Source organism: Lethenteron reissneri, chromosome 39, assembly GCF_015708825.2.
Source record: "Lethenteron reissneri isolate LAM-NWPU_2019-01 chromosome 39, ASM1570882v1, whole genome shotgun sequence".
In the NCBI taxonomy this organism is placed as follows: domain Eukaryota; kingdom Metazoa; phylum Chordata; class Hyperoartia; order Petromyzontiformes; family Petromyzontidae; genus Lethenteron; species Lethenteron reissneri.
The window spans coordinates 10,933,879-10,958,797 of NC_083817.1; the positions used below are offsets into that span (position 1 = coordinate 10,933,879).

The window sequence follows — 24,919 nt, forward strand, 5'->3', positions numbered from 1 at the left end:
GCCGACGTGAGTGCGGCGAGCGCGTCCCCATCGAGGAGCGCCGGCAGCGCGCAAAGGGCCTCCTCGTCGGACCACCGCGCCATCTCCTGATGGGCGAGGAAGCGTCGCCGGAAGCCGCCCCAGTCACCCTCCGCACCGATGAATTCCTTCAGCGGGGGCAGTCTTTGGTGAAGCGCAGCGGTCGATGTGGACTCCCGCAGGTTGCTTTCACCTCCCTTTGGCGGTGCCTCGGCGCGACTGGCCGATGGCATCGCCTGTCGCGGCAGCGATGACGCATCCTTCGGCTGCGATGACGCTGCAGCCCCGGCGACGGCGATGTCGGAGCCGATGTCTAAGCTGGCCACGCCCCGAACAGCCGCGGCGTCCATGGCGGGAAATTCAAATTTTGAAGTCGCTGAAATGGCGGGAAAGTGCTCCGGCCGCCGGTTCTCCTCGCCCTGCGGTGGACCACCAACCCCCAACCGCGTAATGCCTTCCAGTGTGGCGGCAGCGGCATAAAGTAGCTCCGCCAGCCGTTCGTGAGCCAGTCGTAGTGCATCTGGCTGCGGCCCCTCTCCATGCTGACGTCCCGGTGAGAAGGCGCCAGGCTCCGGCTGCACCCCATCTTGTTGCTCTGTCTCGGGCTCGGCGATCTCCGCGGCGTCCTCCTCTTGTGGTACCCTGGTCCGAGCTGTATGGCGCGTTTCCATTTTTACCACTTCTGACGCCAGATGAAGTACCCGTCGAGGACGCTTGACAACGGAGTTGAGGCACACGTATATTTATTTAACAAGTTGCCAGTACAGGACAGCCCTAGAGGGGGTAGCGGCCCCCTCACCCGTATAACTCAGGGAATACCCCTAGCTATCCATAGCCTATCCCCTGAGTCCTCCACTAAGAGCTAGGGGAGGCTGTCTGGCCCGACACTGGTAATCGGGCTCGGTACCCGGAGTCCCAGAGCACTGGCTCTGGTTCACGGGACCACGCCACTGGCTCGAGCCTGATCCCGTGGGGCCCTGATAAGGGCGGCGATCAGGGGGAGTCCAGGGCTCTAGCTACGACGTCTTCCGACTTCTTAGCTTAACTATAACATAACTGACTAAGCCCATATAACGACCCCTTTTTATACCCAACCCTCCTTGAGGGGTGGGGCCCCGGGGGATCGTAACGCCGAACCAGCCCCCCCCCAGGGTGTCTGGCTCGGACGTCGCAGAGGGCATCTCCCTGTGCACACACGTAGCCCCGCCCACTGTGTTTCTTTCCCATAGGCTGCCATGCATAACGGCCCTCTCTCCAACATCCCTACACGTGCACGGGAATTGAAATTACATCTTCGTTTATGTACTTTTTAAAACTCGAATTTGCCTACCTGTCGACCCCTTATCAGTGCTTACCTTATTACAGACCAACTCAGACCTTATTGGTCACCCCGTGCCCTTATAAATCTCAACGTTCATCCTACAAAGTCCCAGCACAAGGGAGAAACAGAAATAAATAGACAAAAAAGTGCCCTATTTAAACGGCTGTATGCCGTATGGACCTGAACAATCAATTTCCCTGTACAAGAATATGGGTGACCGTATGGGTTGACAGGTCAAGTGATTACTTGACGCCTTAGGCGACCGCCTAGTTCACCTATATGGACGCTATCCCCTGGTTCGAACTCCGATACGGACGCATTTCTTGCTATTCTACTCTTGCGTCTGATGGCAGTAATACGTCCATGAGCTAAATGCCAATGTGGAGGTCTGTTGGTCACGACGAGAGGGCCTCAGTCCGTGTATCACCTGCTCGTGACTCACCCATAATGTGCTACGAACCTGGCGACCCGAGTTGGATTCCCAATCACGGCCAACACAATTGACGAATATTTGAACTAATTTTGGGCCTCCCCTAGGTCGACTCAGCCTCAAATGAGTACCTCGTGTGATGTGTCAACATCGCCAATAGGGAGACGAAGACGGCTGGGTGTGGTGCTAACCACCCACCTCATGCGCCGTGCTACTCGCAAACGACACCTGCTCTAACAGTCTGTTAAAGGCTATACAGGGGAGTTTTGTCTTTGTACAGTATAACGTATAGGAGTTACAATTTTCAGCGACGAAAATTGGTTCGGACGAATCTAATTTTTAAATGTTCATAATACAATTAAGTCACAGAGACAGATTAACAAAACGCTAAAACTTGATTTTCTGCTCAAGTGAGCAGTTGAACCGGTGATTTTATCCTGTTTACAGGTCTGAGTGAGTGGTGAATCTTCCTCATTTCTCTGTCGGGGGCGGATCCATCCACGGGTCAATAACTGTTGACTCCCTAGAAAGTGGTCCTCAGTTAACCCAAGAGGGTTCTCTGGGTTGAGCCAACCGCCCAACTATGATTTAATTCTCAGCATTCCGATTGGGATACGCTCGCCCTATCGCTGGCTGAGTCACTTGGCTGGATTGTGAGATCGCGTTTAATGTCTGAGTCAGCGAGACAAAAAATATATCCGCACCCAGCAGCACAAATACAAAGATCCTCCGTATAGCCTTAACAGACTGCTGGGGAAAGTGCTGTAGCAGCACATCACATACTACCAGTCACGTACCTCTAATCTACCAGAAAACCCAAACATATCCAGTTAGAAATTAACTGTTTTGAGGCTGCCACATTTGCGGAACGATTTCCTTGGTATATCTGCAGGCAGCACTGTGTGTGTGGTGGACCTTGCTACTGTGGTGTTAGATTGTTGTGTCATTTCTCCATCTGCATCACCACTGCTGCAGGCAATGAATGCCTATGAAGGAGCTCATCGGTGATGCCGACATCGTGGAAAATTGCTGATCACGTTTACTGCTGTCACTTTGTCATCTTCAGCCATCGCTCATGATCTTGCAATGCAACAACCCACGCAGTACCAACCTGCTCTGCACACAAGTGAAGTCAAGTTATAATTAAGGTCTTTGGGTTAGATTGCGTAAATATTAATGTGTCGTTAAGCCACCACCACCCGACACATTTATATTTACGCGATTTAAGCCAAAGACCTTTATTATTAATAATATTGGTCGCGAAAGCCTACATGTTAAACCGAGTCAGCTCTGGCACAAATCAGCCACTCAAAGCGCCATCACATTACAACTCCAACTCCAGGTAAACATTCGAATCTTAACAATAACAAAAAAATAAATTAAAAAAAACATCTCTAGTTGCATAAAATATTCAAATATAAAAGCAAGTTTGGGTTGTGAATTATTTTTTGTAAACCAGTGCAAAGAGATGCGTTGTTGAGTTGTGACCTGTGAGTGTAGTGATGGAATCGAGTGTGTGGACTGCTGGGGAGGAGGTTGTTCCGGACACGTGGCACTGCAAATGAGACGTCTGTCCCCTGGTCTCATCGTTCCATCTTGCCCACGGTGGACGTCTCAGGCGTGTTCCCTCTATTGCTTCGAACTACTTTATTGTGTTTAGTTCGGTGTGTCTTCCCCCGCAACTCCGATTAGCGCGGTTGTCTACGTACGGTGCGAAAGGAATGCAACATTGTCCGCCACTCCCTTGTTATTCTCTTGTTATCCATAATAAAGGTTTTTGGGTTTAGATCGCTTAAATATAAATGTGTCGTTGACCTACGACCATTCGACACAACCAATGTGTTTGGTTTGCCACGTAAACATTCTCTTGTTATTCCCTTGTATCGACGTGCACCAAACCAATCATTGGTCACGCTTAAGGACCGCATCAAATTCCTGGAAATGAAAGTAAAAGAAAAACAAAATTTCTGTTTGTGCGGTGTGAGGGTGGCTTGGTGGTAACACTTGCACCTCACAACATTTTGTACTTCACAGCGATACTCAGAATTCTCGGACACAATCTTTCGTTAACAGCTCCACAGCACAAACCCATGAAACTGTAGTGAAGTTTTTGGTTTTTGCTGTGTAGCCAATTGAGATCAGATTTAGGTACCGAGCAAACTACAATTTTCAGCTTCAGGATATGCTTTACATTTTATTAAGCTAATCTCATGTATGTACTGTATGTATGTTAAACTTCTTTCGCGCCGTACGTGGCCAACCGTGCTAATCGGAGGTGCTAAATTTGAGTTTGCCCTCCTGTCCAAGCTCAGCAACCTGTCTTGATATTTTTTTAAATTACGGGATATCTTCCAAAGGCAAATCAGTTCATGCCGGGCTTAGTTTCTCACTGATTTTCCCAAGTCGCCGGTAGACTGGATGGAGTAATCACACGAATTGTATAAAAAGAAAGTCAGTGATTTCCTGTTCAAATGACCTTGCATTGAGGTGGTACTTATCTCCTGTTTACAGTTCTGAGCCAGTGGTGTAAAATCCACATTTTATGACGGGGGCGAGTATTTTTTTTATTAAAAAACAACCGTATCACAACTTTCTCACAAAGTGGTACTCATTTTCTATGGACACCAGTGTAGTGGTGGGTCAACTCAGCCCCCATCCAAGATGTGAACTTGAAAACCGTCCGATTGTGAGGCGCTGGCGCTACTGCTGAGCCCCCTGGCCAGATTGCAAGGCTAGCACGAGAAGCAGACTCGATGTTTAAACAGACCAGGTTGAAATGAAGCCCTGGGTTAATACCCCTCATTGTCATCCGTTTACCATTATTTTTTTTACTAAACCATTTTTATTTTACCAGGTAAGGCCCTCTGAGCTACATAACTCGTTTTCAGTAGCGACCTGGCCACAAATGATAGCTCAACGAAGTGGCTTATTACGTGGAAATATATAGCAGTCAAATACAGTACTCTAAACACATGTCTAGAAGGAAAAACCCTGAGGACCCGGAGACAAATCTCGCGACCACGGGGAGAACACGCAAACTCCAAATATACAGGCGTCAGGGTCGGGATCGAACCCACAACTTCCTGTATACCAGGCGAGGTAGTTAACATCTCGCCACCGTGGCGCCCAGCACCTGCACATGTGTCAATACACACATTCCTTCCTGTTACGGTACATATCATTGTGGTTTATCCAATTATTTACGCAGACAATCACATCGTTCCTGAGAGTTGGAAGAACAAATTAGTTAAACAATATCCTTCCACATAAAAAAAGAACTAAAAGTGTTTCTTACAGAAACCATCGGGACAACTGCCTTCCGTGAGTGCATCATTTCTGTGGCATTGATTCAATATTACGTACGGTGCGAAAGAAGTTCTACATACAATAGAGCCCTGTCTCATCAGCAGCCAGGCTTGCTCGTATCAATCCTGGTGAACGAGGTGTAATAGGCAAGGACCCTATCTTTAAAGGAGTCCCTAATTTGATACTGAAGGGTTATGGAATATCGCCATTACTTTTATTTTTGTACTTGGAGGAACAGACCGCAGGATATATATTGCAGAATATTTATTTTGTTGATGGTATTTACAGCACCACCTAACGTCATACACCACAATGTTCTATACAGTGTTGTTGCTCAGTTTTGAGTATTTATTCATTATTAGAGTAAAGCCGTTTATTTTTGGTGCTATCGTGTATGTACAGTATTCCCTCGTTATTCACAAACTTGCGATCTGCGATTTTGGATATCTGCGAATCGCATCTGGAACCCTACACGACTGCATCGAGATAGAGAGCAAGTGATGAGATAAAGTGATGAGATACAGTGATGAGAGATAAAGTGATGAGAGATAAAGTGATGAGATAAAGTTATGATGCACAGCATCATCACAATTTAAGGGAAGTTAATTTAATACCTTAATATTAATGTATTTAAGTTTATTATAACTTTTTTGTGTCATGATAATATTCATGTAATTCATCGATTACACTGTATATTCTATACACCCAGCAATCAAATTCACCATGGAGGTAGAAAAGGATGGCATGCTACCTTTTTAAGATGTCTTAATCAATAAGTAATATTGAAAAAAAAAACACGCTTTAATGAAATGTACCGTACGAGTAATGGCAGAACTCCACGACTCCCGAAGCTTGCCATAAAGTAAGGGACCGTGGTGATTTACAGCCAACGTTAGTTGAGCGTGGACAATTAGACCCAAGCCGAAACATAAAATATAAAAAATAATGTTTAATTTTTTTAAATTATATTATAGAATAGTATTGTCATCAGTATGACATAAGTATACCAAGTTTGCAGTCGATACCACATTGGGAAGTGGGTTAAAATAGAGTTACAAGATTTGAGAAAACAACAACAACAGACAGAGTGAGTTAATAGAAAGCGTGTAAATAAATACAAAAGTGACCAGATGGCTCAATGAGCCACTCTGTCTACAGGAAAGTAACCCATACTGACGCCTACCTAAAACCTGATTCCCACCACCATCTATCCCAGAATATTTCCCACATCAAAACGCTAGACCATAGAGCTCAATGTACATCCGACCATGAACATCTGACCAGTGAACTCAAACACGTACACCAGGCTCTCAAGGCGAATGGATATTCTGACTACACAATCCACAAAACCATCACCCCAACCGTGAGGAAGGAGCCATCTGAAGATCCAATCAAAACCATCACCTTGCCTTACATAGCAGGGATCACCAAACTATTTCCAAAATCTTGAACAAACACAAGATCCAGGTCAGATTTAACACAGTGCATAAAATTCGTGATCTGATCCCACAAGATTCCTGACATGCAATATCCCGGCGTCTAGAAACTAAGCTGTATCTGCGGCAGCAGTTACATTGGGGAAATTAAACGACATGTCTCGGACCGTGTTCGTGAACATAAGGCATGGCTGATCATTACTTTAATGCGGCTGGCTCACATGAAATGTATTTCTCTAAGACGATGGTACTTTGCAAGCCGACTGGCTATCAACAAAGATTCGTTCACGAAGCCATCCATATATACAGACACAATTTCAACCGAGACGACGGTTATAAACTCAGCAATCATTGGAAAAATGTCATCAACCACTTTGGGTCATGACTTGATTTGTGTTTTCTTGTCAACCTCTACCGTCAGCAGTGTGGATGTGTGTAACGAGGTGCAATGCCCCCCCCCCCCTATCTCTCTGCCCCCCCCCTCTCTCCCCTATCTCTGACGACGGTTATAAACTCAGCAATCATTGGAAAAATTTCATCAACCACTTTGGGTCATGACTTGATTTGTGTTTTCTTGTCAACCTCTACCGTCAGCAGTGTGGGTGTGTGTAACGAGGTGCAATGCCCCCCCCCCTATCTCTCTGCCCCCCCCCCTCTCTCCCCCTATCTCTGCCCCCCCCCCCCTCTCTCCCCCTATCTCTACCCCCTTGCTCCCCCATTGTCTACTCTACACTGGCACTGGCTGACTGGCTGCCCCGCCCGTGCTGTTCACGCACACAGCATCTCCTCGCAACTCTCGTCCTCCGCCCACTCACTTTGGAAACCCTCATAAGCAGCTGCATTTAGAGGCTTGCCCCCTCTTTTCTCTCCGCTTGATGAAGACCGATTGTGTTGCGATTGAAACGTCGTGGGTTTTTTGCTTTTATTATTTTCAAAAAAATTGTTTAATTGCATTTTTTAATCTACGTCACTTTACCGAAAGAACCAAGAATACACTATGTAACACGAATTTTGTTCCTGGGTAGTGTTATTTTCTAATTGCTTATGCCTCAAAAGTATAGAAAATGTCTATTATTACCCACAAACTTTGCTTTTGTGACCAGGACTTTATGCGAAGGAATGACACAAATGCACACCACGTTTTCTCGTTGAAGATAGGTAAATTTCAAAATATCACTGTCCTGGTCACAAAAGCAAAGTTTGTGGGGAATAATAGCATTTTATGTACTTTTGAGGCATAAGCAATTGGAAAATAACACTTACTACCCAGGAACAAAAAATTAATACGGTATTTTTTTTGTTACAGTGTTATTTATGTATTTATTTAAGGTAATTCATTTAAAAGGCCAATATCATTATCCACGAAATTTGCTATTTACGGCTTGGACAGGACCCTTTGTTCGAAGGGAGGATGGCCGATAGACACGAATTATAACGGAGTGGCGTCATGTGCGCACTTGAGTATCCACGTGGACAGCAATCGGGCGTTCAAACAGTGACGTCATGCGCGCGCTGCCTCTTCCCATTGGGTGGGCGAATGCGGGAAGAACAGTGGGGCAGGGGGGGGGAGTCGTCTTCAAACTCTTAGGTTTTTTCGGTAAAGTCACGTAGGTAAAAATAAATAATAAATATAAAATAATCGAAATAATAATAGAAATACAATTATAAATCACGACGTTTCGGAGGCAACACAAGTCTCCGTCATCAGGTGGGACCGTCACAGCTAGATTTACTGTATCAAGTGAGGCAAAATTCCAAGCTCTTAAATACAAGCTAAGGGGGGAGGGGCTTATCTGAATGTGGCAGCCAATGAATGGAACGTGTTGGGGGGGGGGGGGCTAAAAGAGACCAATAGGTGCACATGTTGTTGTTTTACCTGGTGTTGGTTGACAATCCAAATACAAAAAGGAGAGTTGCTGTTAAACGCTGGGGATGTCAACACTTGGTAAAGTAGAATAGTACCTGTTATATAAGATGGTCCAAAAATGTGTAGCTAAATCTTTTTTGCATGGTTAATACCATCTTTCCAATGATTACTCAGTTTGTACCCATCATCACGGTTGAAGTTATGTCTGTGTTTATATATCTGGATGGCTTCGTGTGCAAACCTTTGATGGTAGCCAGAAGGTTTGCAGAGCACCTTGGTCTCGGAAAAGACAATATCACAGAGATGAGAGCCCACAGCGTTGTAGCAATGATCGGCAACGGCGGGCGGAGTCGTCTTCAAGTTCGAATCTCGTCCGCGAATAAGGCGCCAACTTCAGACTGCAGGTTGCGAATAAGCCGCTCGGGCGAATCAACGGCCAATGTCCGCGTCCTTGCGAAACACGTGCGTGGGCGCGTGCGGCCAACGTGAGTTTTTAAAAACAAACAGCAACAACAACAACGGAAGCATCCGTTGAGGATAATTAAAAATAAATCAAAACTAGCATACGAATAGCTTAACCGGCGACTACACCATTAAACCCCTCTCACAATCACACTCCCGAGGCGGACACGTTGGGTCCGTTATGTCAGCGGCGTCAAATGGTCAAGTCTGGAAGCTGGTTTCCAGCAATTGATCTCCCAGCAGCTTCCAATGCTCCTGCCGCTGTTGGCGTCGTTGTTGGTAGCACCCGCGGACGCTTACTACGGACAGGAGCTCGATAGGCTTGCAGGTACCAACGAGCAGCGGAGAGAGACTGCGCAGTGGCGGTGGTGGTGATGATTCTGACGGGGTGTTTTAAGCCCGGGGGTGGCGCCCTCACGGCACTTCTCCGCCTCTGCGTTGGGGATTTGATTTCAGCCTTTTTGTCTCGCGGTGAAGTGTTTGCAAAGGAACATTGAGCGAGGAGGTGGGGGGGCGCTTGACTTTAGACTTAAGAGATCGAAAGAGGAGGGGTATGGACGACAGAACGCACGCCTGTTGCCTGGAAGGTTACAAGGCAGTGAGTGCTCTTCATTGATTATCAGTTCAACCATCGGTGATTGACAGCAGCCAGACGACGATGATGATGATCGGGTGCGTCAGGGGCCTTGCAATGAAGAACCATTGTTTCTAAGGGATTCCGAACGATGGTCAAGAATAATATCGGCAGCCAAAGGCTTTGTAACGCGTCCCCACAGGACACCCACCGAGGACGTGGGAGTGATGACATCAGTTCGTGTGCAGGTGCTGGGTTGGACTAGACGGGGGGCGGTAGTGTAGTGGTTAGCGCGCGGCGCTAAGAACCTGGCCACCAGGTCGACTCAGCCACAAATGAGTACCTGGTGCGGTGTGTAAACATCGCCACTAGGGAGACAAAGGCGGTCGGGCGTGGTGCTGGCCACCCCCCTCGTGTACCATTCCAGCCATCGCAGGTGCTCGCTAGCAGCACTTGACCCAATAGTCTGTGAAGGCTATATAGGGGATGTTGAATCGCAGGTTCGTGAGAGATTTGAGGAGGCCCACATCCAGCAGTGGAATGATCTTGGCGGCTGATGATGGTGGTGATGGCGTTTCACAGATGATGCGGACGAGGTGAAATTGGGCTGCGACCTGAATCCGTGCCAGAACAAGGCGACGTGCGTTCCGGACAATCACGGGTCGCTGGGATTTCGCTGTGTCTGCTCGCCACCCTACATCGGGGACTTCTGCCAGGAACAACAGGCTGTCCATTGTGAGTTATAGTATCGATCCTTTACCAGCAGCAACTATCGTTGTGATCCATGAGCACGGTGCAGATGCTGTATTGCACTTGTCCCAGGGGTCAGCAACCAAAACAACTAGAAGAGCCATTTTTTTCCGATTCGGTAAAAATTCAAGAGCCGCCATTCACGTGAATTTAAGACGGTTCTTAATAAATAATGAGCCGCACGAGGCTCCAGAGCCGCAGGTTGCTGACCCCTGCCCATGGTAAACTGGACTTCCGTGGTGAACTGGACTTCCATGGTCATGGGTTGGCAACCAAAATAACAAGAACGGCCATTAATTTTCGAATTTCAAGAGCTGTGCTACAGGCCTTAAAGAGCCACATGCCGTTCCGGAGCCGCAGGTTTCTGACCTTTTCACTTGTCGGTGTCACCAGAGGTGTTGCAGCATAACTTTAGCAGTTCCAATTTCTTATACGTGGCCAAAAGTAGTTAATTGTGTGATAGCCACTTGAATCGAGTGTGATTTTCAAGTGATGCACTCTCATGAGCCACCAAGATAAATCTGCTGCCTTATGTGCTACTGTACTACCTTCTGCTCTGGCCCTTTGACTATGGCCACCTCTCCTGGTTTTCCTAAGGTCGTCCTCTTGTTGAAAAAGCTGTCCTGGGAAATCTGTTAATTAAAATTTTCGGTTTCTGTCAGTTGCATTATAATAATGCACCACTTAAGGCAATGCATTTATTAGCGTTTTGTAGTTCATAATCGTGGAACCAGTTGATCGGCAGGTCGCGTGTCGTGGGATAATGTATGGGTGCCCACACCACTCCCAAGATGCCTGGCTAGAGTGGAGGAGTAGGCCAAAATGCTCTCTAGAGAGGCTCTCTAAAGCTGCCAGGAGTGGAGGCCCTATTCTCAGCAGTGGCATGAGCAAACAATTGAAGGGCTTCGCCTTTGCCTTTACCAGCTATAATAGTGGAGGCATGGGCTTAATTTCTCACTGGATGTTTTCCAGGTTACTAGTCGACTGGAGTAGGTGGCAAGTGACCACAACCACAGCCATAGTGAGGAGAGATATACATAATGTCGTGTGCTGGGTGTGGAAATATGTTCTGGATCGCTGACCCAGACTGACCCGGCTGAAAGCTCTGGGTAGAGGCATTTGGGGTGGAGTGGTGTTGCAATAGTTTGCTCGTTGCGATATAAACCGGCGATCTGCTGATGGTAATTTCCTGTTAAAATTACAAGATATCAAAATGATTTCCTGCTCACATGAGCCCTGGGCCAATGGTGGAAATTATACATTCTACCCATAGTAAAAAGTGGTATTATTTGTATTGACCCAACCAGGATTTGAACTCGCAACCTTCTGATGCGGAGCCGCTGACTCCACCACTGAGCCATCTGGCCGGCTAAAAATATTCCAGGTTGGCCTGAGTGGGAAACAATTGTAGAAATTGGGTAAGTGGGAGCATGCCAACCATCAGCCTATCCAGCTGTGCAAATTCATCATCGTGGTATTAATCTATTAAATGGTTCGTAATTCCTAAGCCGTGGCCATGAATGTTGAACATTGAATTAGACCGCATTAATTTTTGAAAAAATAGAAGAGTACTTTTTAGGATTATGGTCAAAAGAGCATTTAGTTTACATGCGCGCGTACACTCACAAACACACAAAACAGTAATAACCGGCATTTACCGCAACATGCTGGTGGTGTCACTGCAGTGCTACGTGCACTCTCAGACCACCATGTAGCATTGACGGCCCGCAGGGAGGTCACGGAACGGACCAAAGGTTATCACCTGCGTCTGTCTTTTGACCTGCCAATGAACCTTTGCCATGCCACTTGGCCTCAGAGTGCAGTAGCACACGCATACACCACAAAGTAGAAAATCAAAGACCGAGATCCTCCATATGGTCTTTATAAGGTGTTGGGACAATTACTATTTGCAACAACCACAAAGGGGTAGTTTTGCCGGCACCACAAAGGGGTGGTTTGGCCGGGAATATGTTCAGCCACCATTGCCTCCCAAGTGATTGTACTTATGCATAATACCAGCCACTCATGTAAGGCTGAGTAAACCCTCGGACCGTTTCTGATATCACTCACCACTGATGTTAGCAGTGGCTGCGATTTGAATTCAGGTCCCCAGTTTGGTAGTGGGGTCCACTGCATCACAAAGCTACCCACACACACATACATCATACGTATAGAACAACCAATTCTGTACTGTACACTATTTTCGCTTAGTCAGAATATTTATTTCTACTGGAGGAATCCGATGAGCTGTGGAGCTCTTTTTTTCACAGATGTCCAGTAGGGACAGGTAAGAACGTTACAACAACAAACACATAGTAGAGTACAAAAAACATGATAGTAGACAATACAGTACATCCCATCTGTACCGTCAGGGTCACGATTTAGAGATATGCCTGTCAATCTCAGCAGAAGTTCTCATCGGGAATTCTGTTATGTTCTTGTGTATGTCAGTAGCAATGTGTGCAGGAGGTCGATGGCGATGTTGAGGTCTGCTCACCACGAAAGGGCTTCAGGAGAGAGTTGGTGTAGTTGTGTGATGCCTCCTCTGTTGAAGGAGCACAGACTATCGTGGTTTACTGTATGGTTAATAGTTTTGGTTTTGTGACCACAATTGTATTACTGTAGCTTTTGTCACATTTTTTTTCCATTTATGAAGGAGATGTTGATGTTCTGGTGATGTTGATGGTTACGCCAGTGTCTTCGAAGAGGAATGTCAAAGCCAGGAGGTGCGATGTTTGGGTCTCTAATGAGGTGTTTATTCTCGACGTATGCGTTCCACTCTGTTCGCTAGCGTTCTTCTGGATTTGGGTGAGATTCTAGGATGCCATCTCTCCGGGAATGACCCGGGGACATGGAACTAAGTTTTGACTCAAGACATCTATTTGACCCTGTATGAGATGTCTCTCCTTCAGAATTTATTTTTTACAATCGTGTATCAGCTACACTGAGACTGCACGAGTAAACCACCCAAAGCACATTTCAGACGAAGAGTCGGACAAGGGGCCACGCTTCGCCAAAGTGATTCCAACGCGACATCAGAATATGGTTCTCATTGTAGGAGTGTGGACTTTTTGCAGATAGTACTGAGAAGTAACTGACAGAAATGAGCACGACCCAGTCGCCGTTTTGTTTGTTTGTGGAATTTTACGACCCGAACCGCCGCCTGTAACGCACATTCATCTTTCTCCTAAGATGTTAGAGTGCATGGCGACTCCCCAGCGATGCTTGCCACAAATAACTCGCAACTCAGCGCAGTAAATTTACTGACGCATTACACTCATGGCACGACCACGAATGTTTTTTATCCTACGAGTTAAAAGTCGTTATGAGTAGGAGGAGGGGCGCATGCACACAAAAGACAAAATCCCCCGTATAGTCTTAACAGACTTTTTGTTTATGCTCCTTGACCAGATCAGCAAGGTATTATGGTTCATCTGTGGCAAGCACTTAAAAATGCCCCCCGTTGTAGCCTTTACAGACTTTTTTATTAATGCCGGCACAGCATGGCACATCAGAGGGTGGATGGCCAGCATTATGCCCGACCACCGTTGTCTCCCCAGTCGTGATGCTCATATACTGCACCAGGTACTCATTTGAGGCTGAGGCGACCTAGGGGAGACCCAGGACCAGTTCAGATAGTCGTCACTGGTGTTGGCCGTGAGCGGGAATCGAACTTGGGTCGCCAGGTTCATAGTGCAGCGCTCTAACCACTACACTACAGCTTCCGATGCACACACAAAGACAAAGATCCTCCGTGTAGCTTTAACAGATTTTTGAGACAAGTACTATTAGCGTGCACCTATGAAGGCCGGCACGGCACATGAGGGGGCGGGTGGCCAGCACCACGCCCAGCCGCCTTTTTCTCCCCAAAGGCGATATTTACACACCTCACCAGGTACTCATTTGAGGCTGAGTCGACCTCGGGGAGCCCCAGGACCAGTTCAGATAATCGTCACTGGTGTTGGCCGTGAGTGGGAATCGAACTCGGGTCCCCAGGTTCGTAGCGCAGCGCACTAACCACTACACCACCGCTCCCCACACACATACATAAAAAATACAAAGATCCCCCGTATAACCTGTAACAGACTGTTTGGACAAGTGCTGTTCGCGAGCACCTATGAAGGCCGGCACGGCACACGAGGGGGTGGGTGGCCAACACCACGCCCAGCCGCCTTTGTCTCCCCAGTGGTGATGTTTACACACCACATCAGGTACTCATTTGAGGCTGAGTTGACCTAGGAGAGGCCCATGACCGGTTCATATAGTCGTCACTGGTGTTGGCCGTGAGCGGGAATCGAACGTGGGTCGCCGGATTTGTAGCTCGGCACGCTAACAGCTACACTACTGCACATACATATACGCACTCGCACACACGTGCACACACACGCAGAAACAGCTTGACCCAATGTTGAAAGTGCTTCAGTGCTCCGATGAGCTCATCTCTGTTGGTGGTCCTGAGCCACTGGTGGAAATTACTCATTCCTATCACAAAGACCAAAAATCACATTGTAAGATTACCACAAATATAGTACGTCTTTTATTGACCCTTGAAGGATGATTTATTGACCTGACCCGGATTCTAATCTAAGACCTTCAGAGTCTGAACTGGCTTGTCACTGCTGTGGTGACAACACGCTCACTCTTATAGAAAAGATCCGTATCATTCCCTTGTAATATAATGCTGCTATTATTAGTCCATGCATCTATCAACCACTGGATGAAGGACTCCCCATGCTGTGGCAGTCATGGGTTTTTTTTTAATGAGGCGCTGATGGATTGGTTTCGACTTCACGGAGCCTCATCAGCAGGGTATGTAACAGTTAAACTATTGCTAATGAGCATCTCAGTGTTATGACACAGGTGGGGTGGGTTATGTGGAGGGTCATTTTATTCCTTGTACCATGGCCCCTGCTACTCGCGCTTGTACACCACTGGAGAGAGCGTGGTCGGAGCCTCTGCTGTGTTTACATCGTCGCAACGTTGCATTTCAGCCTCGGGGCACGTGAGCTGGAAGGTGCTCGGATTGGCAATTTCCATCATCGTGCTGCTGATTGCTCTGCTCGCTTGCATCGTCTATCTGCTCGTCAGAGTGAGGTGAGCTCCCATCCTCCCGCTTTTGGCACAAACGGCAGCTCCGCAAATTCTGTGCGTGTGGGTTGCATGCGTGTGCATGCTTGCCACGCGTGTATCTGTCAGCGTGTGTGTGTTGCATGTGGTGGTGTCGCGATTAGCTCGCTGCATTACAAACCTGGCGGCCTGGGTTAGATTCAACACCAGTGACGATTATCTGAACTGATCGTGGGCCTCCCCTCGGTCGACTTAGCCTCCAATGAGTCCCTGGTGCAGTGGGTTAAACATTGCCACTAGGGAGACAAAGGCGGTCGGGCGTGGTGTTGGCCACCCACCCCCTCGTGTGCTGTGCCGGCCTTTATAGGTGCTTGCTAACAGCACTTGCCCCTACAGTCTGTTCAGACTATATGGGGGATCTTTATCTTTGTGTGAGAAGCGGTGGTGTAGCGGTTAATGCGCTGCGCAACAAACCTAGTGGGCCGAGTTTGATTCCTGCTCACGGCCAACATCAGTGATGATTATCTGAACCAGTCCTGGGCCTCCCGTAGGTCGACTCAGCCTTAAATGAGTACCTGGTGCGGTGTGTAAACATCGACCACGAGGGAGACCAAGACAGCCGGCCGTGGTGCTAGCCACCCACAGCCCTTGACACTTCACATGACCTCAAGGTGCACCTAGCCTGACACAAGTACTGTTATGATCACACCACCACTTATAGACGAACAGCGGTTGTTGTTGTTTGTGCCATGTGCAGATACTACTTTAAAGATTTGCAGAGCACAATAAAGTCCCTTCAGGATGCGCTGACAACGAGGTGGAGGAGGCAGCCCGGCCACAAGATGGACTCGCGACTGCTGCTGCAGCAGGTACCCAAGCCTCAGGGGCCGCATCCAAACGCCGTTCACACACCTTGCAGACTCCCCATGAAACCCCTTTGCCACTTGCACACCCAAGCTGAGCCAATGCGTGGCCCTGTATGTACGTATGTTGAACGTGTTTTTCGCACCGTACGTAGCCAACCGTGCTAATAGGAGGTGCGGGGGGAAGGACAACAAACTATGGGTCTCTGTGTGAGTCTATGAATATATGTGTGTTGAACTTATTTCGCACCATACATAGATAATCAGAATGTCCGGGGGAAGAACAATAAACTATGGGTCTCTCTTCATTCATGCTGAGTTGCAAAGCTAAGATCCACTTCCGTTCAGCGGCCCCTGTTTTCACTTGCCGTTATCTCACTGGCAGGATCTCGGGTGGCATGTGTGGGTGCTGATTGGAATAACTTAAGCACCAATATTTTATGTTTGTAACAGCACTCATTATTCAGTTACGTTTCTGCATTGGTAGTGGTACACAAGTACAAATAGCAAAAACACTCAGCACGTCCCTTAATACTATGTGGCTTTAGAGATAACACGTATATATACATAATGGACAACCCACACTGGTTCAATTAATAGTTGACTTTTCACATTTTTTATTGTACCTTCTCTGTCAAAGATACGTTTGCGGCAGATGTAATAATTTACTTCAGACATAAGCAATCAATCCGCCTGCTCTCAAGATTTTCGCTTTAAATTGCCCAACGTATCTCTCCGTGGTGCTGACGTTAGGAAAAAGCGCCACTTTTTTCAAATTTTCTTGCTGTGGATTTCACACCTGATGATGATTGCTTGTGTTGCAGTCGAAACGTCGTGATAATTTTTATTGTTTTATATTTATATTTTTTTATTATTTCCCTTCTACGTGACTTTACCGAAAGAACCAAGAATATGTATCTCGGGATGCCACCTCCGAGGTACAGGGCATATCATGGCAAAAATAATAAAAACATTGACAATCCTTTTATTATTTAAAGTTGGCTGGTGAAGGGGAGTTCCAGACCACGGGGGCAGCAGAGGAGAACAAGTGACCTCCCACTGAGCCAATGGTTGAGGGCTTTGACAGAAAGCCTCAGTTGCTCGAGTGAAAACATGCCAGAGATTAGTAGAGTGAGAAGAGACGGCGAGGGTGATCCTTGAAATCGACCTGAAATCGGACTGGGAGTCGGTGGAGGGATTGGAGGATCGAGGCGACGTGGTATTTATTGTTTACTGTGGCGTGTGAGAAGTCTCGAAGCCGCATTTTGGATTATCTGGAGATTGGAGAAGAGGGATGTGGGGAGATGACAGACGTGAGGAGGTGAGGGATGCGGCAACGTCGTAGAGGAGAGAGCTGCAGCAACGAAGAGCTCAGGATCAACAACTCGAAGGTTTCGTCCACTCTTTGTCAGTGTGACGTCAGATTTTAGGTGCGATTTTGGCAGCATTTATGTGAATGATGTTATACTTAAATGAAGCACATGGGCGACCTTCCGGAATGTGTAAGAATAGCAGGTGCACATCCCATAACGCCTATGCACACTCGCAGTTCCAGTAAAATGGGTGCCGTTTTTTGTAAAATGTTTTCCTTTTCTTGCGTTGTGGTTTCATTCCGTGAATGTCCCCACGCACATTCTTGGAAATGAGAAATTAGGCAAATGTTGCAAACTCACAGTTAAAAGTAAAAAAATTACCACGATAAGAATTGTGGTATTCTTGTTGATTAAAACATAATTATAGAGAGTTTTAGAAAATATGGCTTAGGTCGGTGGGTTACACCCGCGCGAGCCTGAGTCCACTGTTACCATCCCAGTAATTTTGTCCGAGTACGTCCGACGTCACCATGGTATTTCACCTAGCATTTCACTATCATCGAGTGGCATGGTTGGCGTGGGCACTAGTGCGCAAGCAATTCAATGGGTGAGGGGAGGAATCCCCGTGCTCAATGTCCACCGCCCACCCTCATCGTAGCCCGGTGCCTGCCTGGGCCTCTCCTGAAAAAGAAGCTCATATCTCAGTGAGCTTGACCTGGTGAAATAAAAAAAAAGTTCCATTTATTTTTTATTTGTTCGTTTACCTTTCTTATACTTTGAACTCCTATCGTGTTTTTGTATTGTTTGTTGTTGTCACCTTCTGACCCGCCCCTACTGGACATCTGTGCAAAAAGAGCTTTATAGCTCATTGGATTCCTCCAGTATTGAATAAAGATTCTGATTCATGGGTCCCTGGTGCAATTGCGCCGCCTGCACACTCAACGGGCCATGCCACTAATTCTCAGTACAGTATTGATTCTTTGAACTCATGTCGGGCAGCACAAGGTAACACAACAAGAGGAACCTCGACAGAATGTTAAGAGTAGAAGATGTCAGTGCCCTCCGTGCATCATTTAGATACATACATTTTGATTATTTTGCTGCTGTAAATTTGAACTATCATTTGTGGCCAGGTCGCTTCTGAAAGATAAGTTAATAGCTCAGTGGGCTTTACCTGGTAAGATAAAAAAATTTTGGTTTTATTTGTATGTATTTTTAAGTTAAATGTGTTTACCTTTCCTATACTTTGCACTCTTATCATGTTTTTTATATTGTTGTATGTTTCTGACCCACCCCTTACTAGACATCTGTGAAAAATAGCTTCATAGCTCATCGCATTCCTCCAGTATAACTAGATATTCTGATCGGTCTGACCCCGAACCACCCACAGGTGAAATCCACATTCTCTTTTGGAGGCCACCTTTGGGTTCGCCCAGAGGGAAATAACACTCATTTCATCCACCCCTGAGAAGGGACGATGAGAGGCTCTCAGTCAACCACCGACCAATCCAGATTTGAAAATCTCGGTGTCGTGTGGGGGCAGAAGTATTCGCGGTGTGCGCAGCGTGGGTGCCTGGGTCGGGCCCGCCAGGTCGTTCTGCTCCAGGCGCTCGACTGGTAGTCGAAGAGGAGTGCGAGTTCCACTCAGCACATGGTCCGTCCGGAGTTCTAGAAGATGAGCGCTGCTTTGTGGGAAACCCAAGAGTGTGTATGTGCCATGTCGTCTGTTGGCCCCCTGTGGGGAGCGATGGCGCAGCGGTTAGCGCACTGCGCTTCGAACCCGGCCACCCGAGTTGATTCCCGCTCATGGCCAATAACATTGGAGAATATTTGAACCGTGGTGCTGTGCCAGGCTTCTTAGGTGCTCGCTAACAGCACTTGTCCCAACTGTCTGTTAAAAAAGCCAAATGAGAGATCTTTCTTGGCACCTGCCAATGATCCGAAAAAACTTGAAGGTTAAGCATACTGCACGGACATTTTATTGAAATGTATGGGAGTGATGTCACATTTCTGTCACTGAAGGGCTATCATGATTCAAATATGCATTTGACCACAATTTTTAAGTCTCACTAAGCAAACAAAATAAGACCAACTGTAGTTGTGAGTTTAGTTGTGAAATGTGAAAATATTCATGTGCAGCCCTGCGATTTGTTGCTCGCCTCACTGCTGGCAAGAAGGGTCTCCATGAGAGGGAGGTCAAGAGAGTCCCTCTGAGGGTTATTTGTCCTACTCTACCACACTGGCCAGACGTCTTGGAAAAGGTTGGAGTGTCCACACTTTACCCCACCAAACGCAAATGCCGATTGGCTAACTGTAGTGTGCCTATGTGTGTTCTGCTGGGTGGACAGGTGGGGAGATTTAAGTAACTCCGTTGTGATGGCAGCTTCTCCAGGAATTGAATGGATTTATTCCACATTCTCCCTCGATTGTATAAAGTCACCGGCTACCGCAGGTCTTTGATGTAGGCCAGCCGATCTTATTAATTACCTTCTAAACAGAAATGTTACAAACCCACTTGCTGCGCATGAAAGAGCTACACAGCCACAAATGTGAAAACCTAAACGACTTTTAAATTCGTGGCCCCTGAAATATATTTTTATTGTTCGTTTTCGCCGCAGATGGGATCCAGCCACAGAGGCCACTGCACCGATTCGGCGGCGTGCGAGATCATTCCTCTCGTGCGCAGGGAGCCCCACCAAGAGCTGTCGAGCCACCATCCCCACCACCCGCTGGCCCCGCTCGCCGCCACCACCGCCGCCGTGCCGTCCACGTGCACCCGCAACGCCTCACAGTGGAGGCGGGCGTCCCCCGAGCCACGCTGCAGCTTTCACGTGTCAGCCCGGCGCGCCCCGTCAGACGCCGTGGCCACGCTGCACTTCATCGAAGATGACGAAGACGACAGCAGATCGTGCGAAACCGACAGCTTCATCGACCGTGACTCCCGGGAGGATAGCAGCTGCAGTGCGGATGGAGAGATGACCCCCTTGACCTCTCCTGTGAACCAGGCGACGGCCAGGAAATAGGTGCACGCGCATGTTCGGGATGCGTGACCGGATTTTGTATTTTTTCCAAAAATACCCAAGAAATCTGGCCTAAATATGACATTACGGATGATCCGGAATTTTTTTTTTTCATTTCGGATTGATTGTAAACTGCAAGGTAACCGGAAGTGATGTCACCCCCATTATGTAGGTCATTGTGTGTGGAGGTGTCATGGTCCAAATGAGAATATACATTCTACCTCACTGGGTAAAACCACATAGCCACATCGCCCCCTACGGGTGATGCCACTTTTGCTTAATTTATTAAAATATTACCTTTCTTTTGTTATGTTTGAATTATTAGACTGATGTAACTTTGTGGGAAAAAATATATGAAACTATAAAAATGTTAAATACTTCAATAATTACGATTGGTTCATAAACAATGAATGTGTTATTGCAATGTAATACATTTAAATAAATAAAAACTAAATAAAATCTTAAATTCAGGCCTAACAAAAAAAATCCAATATCTCAAACAAATGTAACCTATCACTCATCCCTTATGTATGTATATATATACTTTACTAACAGGCAGGTCGTCCTATGGACAGGGTGACAAGACACTGGTATGGCACTCACCTGACCCTGGTCAGACATTCACCACACTGCTGACCCTCACCCCTCACCGGTCCTCAACTCACTTGAGCCACACAATATAGCGGAAAGCCCTCCCTGCCTCCGCACACTCACGCCACTCCCCATCAGCACGTACGTGTCTGCTTGTACAATTTTGTATCGGGGACGTGATGTGCCGTGGGTGGGTGGGCCGTTGTAAATGTTCTTCAAAGACTTACAGATCAATCAGGACAGCTACGTAAAAAAGAGGACAATTATCGTGGGGACAGGGAGACACTCCGAGTGATCTTGGTCCATATTTTCTTCATGCAAAGTTGATTTGGCTGGAAGATACAATAATGTGTACCGTCCCCGAGCGAACAGGCAAGAGGAGCGGAGAGCAGAAGTGCGAAGTATCTTTATCCAAGCATGAGTTGGGTGCTCATCTGCCCTGGCTATGGTTGCCACTTCTGAGGTATAAAAGCCAGAACATACCATGGGATGAAAGGTAATATTTCGCGATACCGGAAAAGGGGAGAACTGTACGTCAATGCATTTGCTTTAATGGTGCATTATTACACAGCTGTTCCAGTAAGACTTACAGATTTCTCAGGACGGCTACCTGCAAACACCAGGACAAATGGCAGCAACCATAAAACCTTGGCCGCATTGAGCTAATAGTAGAAACTCCACATGTACTGGGTAGGGGCCCAGGTACTGCATATATTTCGTGTTGAAAATGTATAAATAACTGACGTTTCCATTTCCAGCTCCCAGTTTGTGGAAATGTCTCTGTACTCATCTCTGCTGGTGGGCGAGAGGTGAATTCCACGTTGTTATGGCAGGTCCCATGGTCCGAACACAAAGTGAAAAACAAAGGTGTGAATAATTAACTGGTGTTTGATGAAGCCTGTTCAAAATGTTACCGAAATATTTGCAAAGATAGCTGGAATGTATTTCATCATTGTCATCGTCTGCCATTGTCAAGTCACTGCTGAATGAAGGCTCTCCTCCCCAAGCCGCTGACACCTCTAACAATTCCACGATGTCACTATCCACCCAGCACCAGTTAAAAAAAACAACTCGGCCACTACATCTTTTATAAGATTGGAGCGCGTGTTCATTCAGTGTTTATGTGAAATCGGTGGGGACTGCTTGTGTCACTGAGGGGAACTCCTTGAGATGTGGTTGTGTAAGGAAGTTGGGTGTGTGATGATTAAGCCACCAATTGAAATTGGTCACAGTGCTAAGGAGTGAGTCACCTCTATTGTGAACCATGTCAGGGTTACCTCAAATTCCATTCTTGGGGGTTAATACCCCCATCACAATGCAAATTATCTTGCCATTCATTAGACACGTGCAATGTGTAACAACTTCATTTGCATTTTAAGGGACATTGGTACACATAAATGAGAGATCAAGATGTGGAGGACGGGTGGGGGGTGTGAACAATGGAGTTTGGAAATTATTCCGACTGCTTTGAAATGCCGACTCAAACCATGGTTAGCACAATGGCGAGACAGTTAAAAGCTAGAACAATGGCCAAGGTTCTTAATTACCCTCGCCTGTGTCCACCCACCAGTGTACATGAGTACACGAGACGATCGACAGGCTGGGTGGTGGGGTACAGTGTGGGTACACCCACCTCTTACAAATTCTCTGGCCACTGTGGAAGAGTTGGCCAATGACCTCAAGAGCTCCCTCTACTCGATGCCCCTCCACCAGTAGTGCCGCGAGCGAGCAATTGCACGGCTGCACCTTTAACTCTTGCCCCATCCAAACCAGCAGTAGGACCAGCGCACGTCTCCGCTTGTGACTGCTGTAAGCACAGGGCCAGATTTTGGGACAGGGGGGAAGAGTGGGCAAATGGGGGTGGGGGGGGGCATTAGTCCAGTGCCCAAAACTCCAGAGGGGCCCATGAACAACAAAGAACATTGACTTCTTTATTAAGCAATGCTAGACTTTATCGCGTTCTTTGGAGTGCATGCCATTGGCAAAGATACCTTAACCTGGCACCGCTCAAACCGTTGGTGAGAAGTACCCGTTCTCATGGTGGGAGCCGGTCCATTCATGTCAATGATTATTGACTTTCAACAAAGTTATAATTTTGTCCACGATCTGATTGAGAGGCCAAGTGCTTTAGGCACAGCGCCACCTGGCCGGAAGTGGCCTGGACTTTTAAATTAGGCGTCGTGACAGCGATTGTTACGATGCCAGTGCTGGGCTGCTCTGTTCCATTCGTCTCGCGTGTAAGCAACTTTGCTTTGTGAGTCTATTCGCTTTGTGTGTTTTTTTTCTTCAGAAAACTTGGGACGCAGTCCCTTGACTTGTTTTCAAATTAGCTGGTGGCCAGAGAGGTTTGTGCCTTTTTGTCGTGTGACTCACGCATGCAAAGATATAGTTCATTCAAGCGTATAAAGTTGCACATTCCAGAGCGTTTTTTTATGTCCTGCACTCCCACCGCGCACATCCTCACCGCATGCTGCCAAACACGTGGGACGTGTAATTGCCTTTATTCCTGACCGAAAGTTTCGTCGTTTTTCAGCCTTGAAGTCAGGTGCAGCTGAGCGCAACCAAAACACTGCCGCTGGATAAAAGCCTCCCCAAGGCGACGCATTTCCCATTTAACTCCTCGTATTAAAAAAACACACAACTCAACACATTTGTCTTGTACACTCTTACAATGGAAAACAATTATAGCAGGAGCACTTTTTGCAAATGCTATATTTTTTTCATTCAAATGCAAACACTTAGCGAGTAGCTAATAAAGCAGCAAATTATAGGGTGGTTGTGTGGCCAGCATCACCCATGTCCATGCATTTGTCTCCATAAAACCTCACCACCAACAGACAAAGATCTCCCGTATAGCCTTAACAGATTGCTAGGCCAAGTGCTGTTAGCGGGCACCTATTAAGGCTGGAACGGAATACGAGGGGGTGGGTGGCCAGCACCACGCTTGGCCGCCTTTGTCTCCTGAGCAGCAATGATTTTACACATCGCACTAGTTACTCAATTGAGGCTGAGTAGACATAGGGGAGGCCCAGGACCGGTCACTGGAGTTGGCTGTGAGCGGGAATTGAACTCGGGTCGTCGGGTTCGTAGTGCAGTGTGCTTAACGCTGCACCACCGCTCCCCACAACCTCACCACCACCATAGCAGGGACCAACCAATCAACGGTGTGTCGACCTAAAGGGTGGATAGCTGAAAGTAATCACCAGCATCTTTGTGGAAAATATAAATAAAATAAGGGGCAATACCTCTCCTTCACGAAACCATCTCTCCATGTAAACAACTATCACACACAACCCATCAGCCGCACGGCTTTCTAGAAGGGCAAACTTTCAGCAGCATTGTTTCAAAACAAGGAAACTATTGACCGGATTCAACAGTGTCTCATCAATGGTCAGGCTTGCTTGTGTCGTGACATTGAATGAGTCACTGTAGCGCGTGTCGCTGGGAGATAGGTAGACAATGGAATTAGGGGTAGCAGCCCGTTCTACCAGTTGGACCTGTGGGCAAGGCACGGAGCCCTTTGGGGGATCGAGAGGGGTGCAGGGGGGGGCGGAGGGCGGAGCCTGGCCACGCTGGGCAGGTTAAAGGCGAGCTCCGACTCACAGTCGGGGCTGCTGCGATCTGGAGTAGAACTCGTCTGCCGTCGTCGTTGTGATTGTCACCCTCTTCAAGCTGTGGGTCTGGCAGCATTTTGGCTGTGCCGACCCGGTGTGTGGTTATCCCCTAAGGCTGTGAAGGCCGGAATAAAAGAGTACCTCCTACTAGTGTCTGTTAATACTGGTAGGAACCTCCTGCTTATACCAGCCCACAGGGGGTTATTGTGTCCGTCCGTCGTGCAGGGAGGGGCTGGGTGGGGAGGGGCTGGTCATCCCTTGGTGCCCTTATAAAACTCAATGTTTCA

General features: G+C 47.3%; 1 protein-coding gene across 1 annotated transcript; it reads left to right on the forward strand.

The window, feature by feature from the left end:
• Positions 1-8,843: 8,843 nt before the first annotated feature.
• LOC133351988 (uncharacterized) lies at positions 8,844-20,893 on the forward strand. The gene is made up of 5 exons (XM_061567655.1): positions 8,844-9,168; positions 9,997-10,149; positions 15,156-15,258; positions 15,989-16,100; positions 20,026-20,893. Exons 1-5 carry the CDS (start codon positions 9,090-9,092, stop codon positions 20,428-20,430), a joined length of 852 nt encoding a protein of 283 aa, XP_061423639.1. The 5' UTR covers positions 8,844-9,089; the 3' UTR covers positions 20,431-20,893.
• Positions 20,894-24,919: the final 4,026 nt, after the last annotated feature.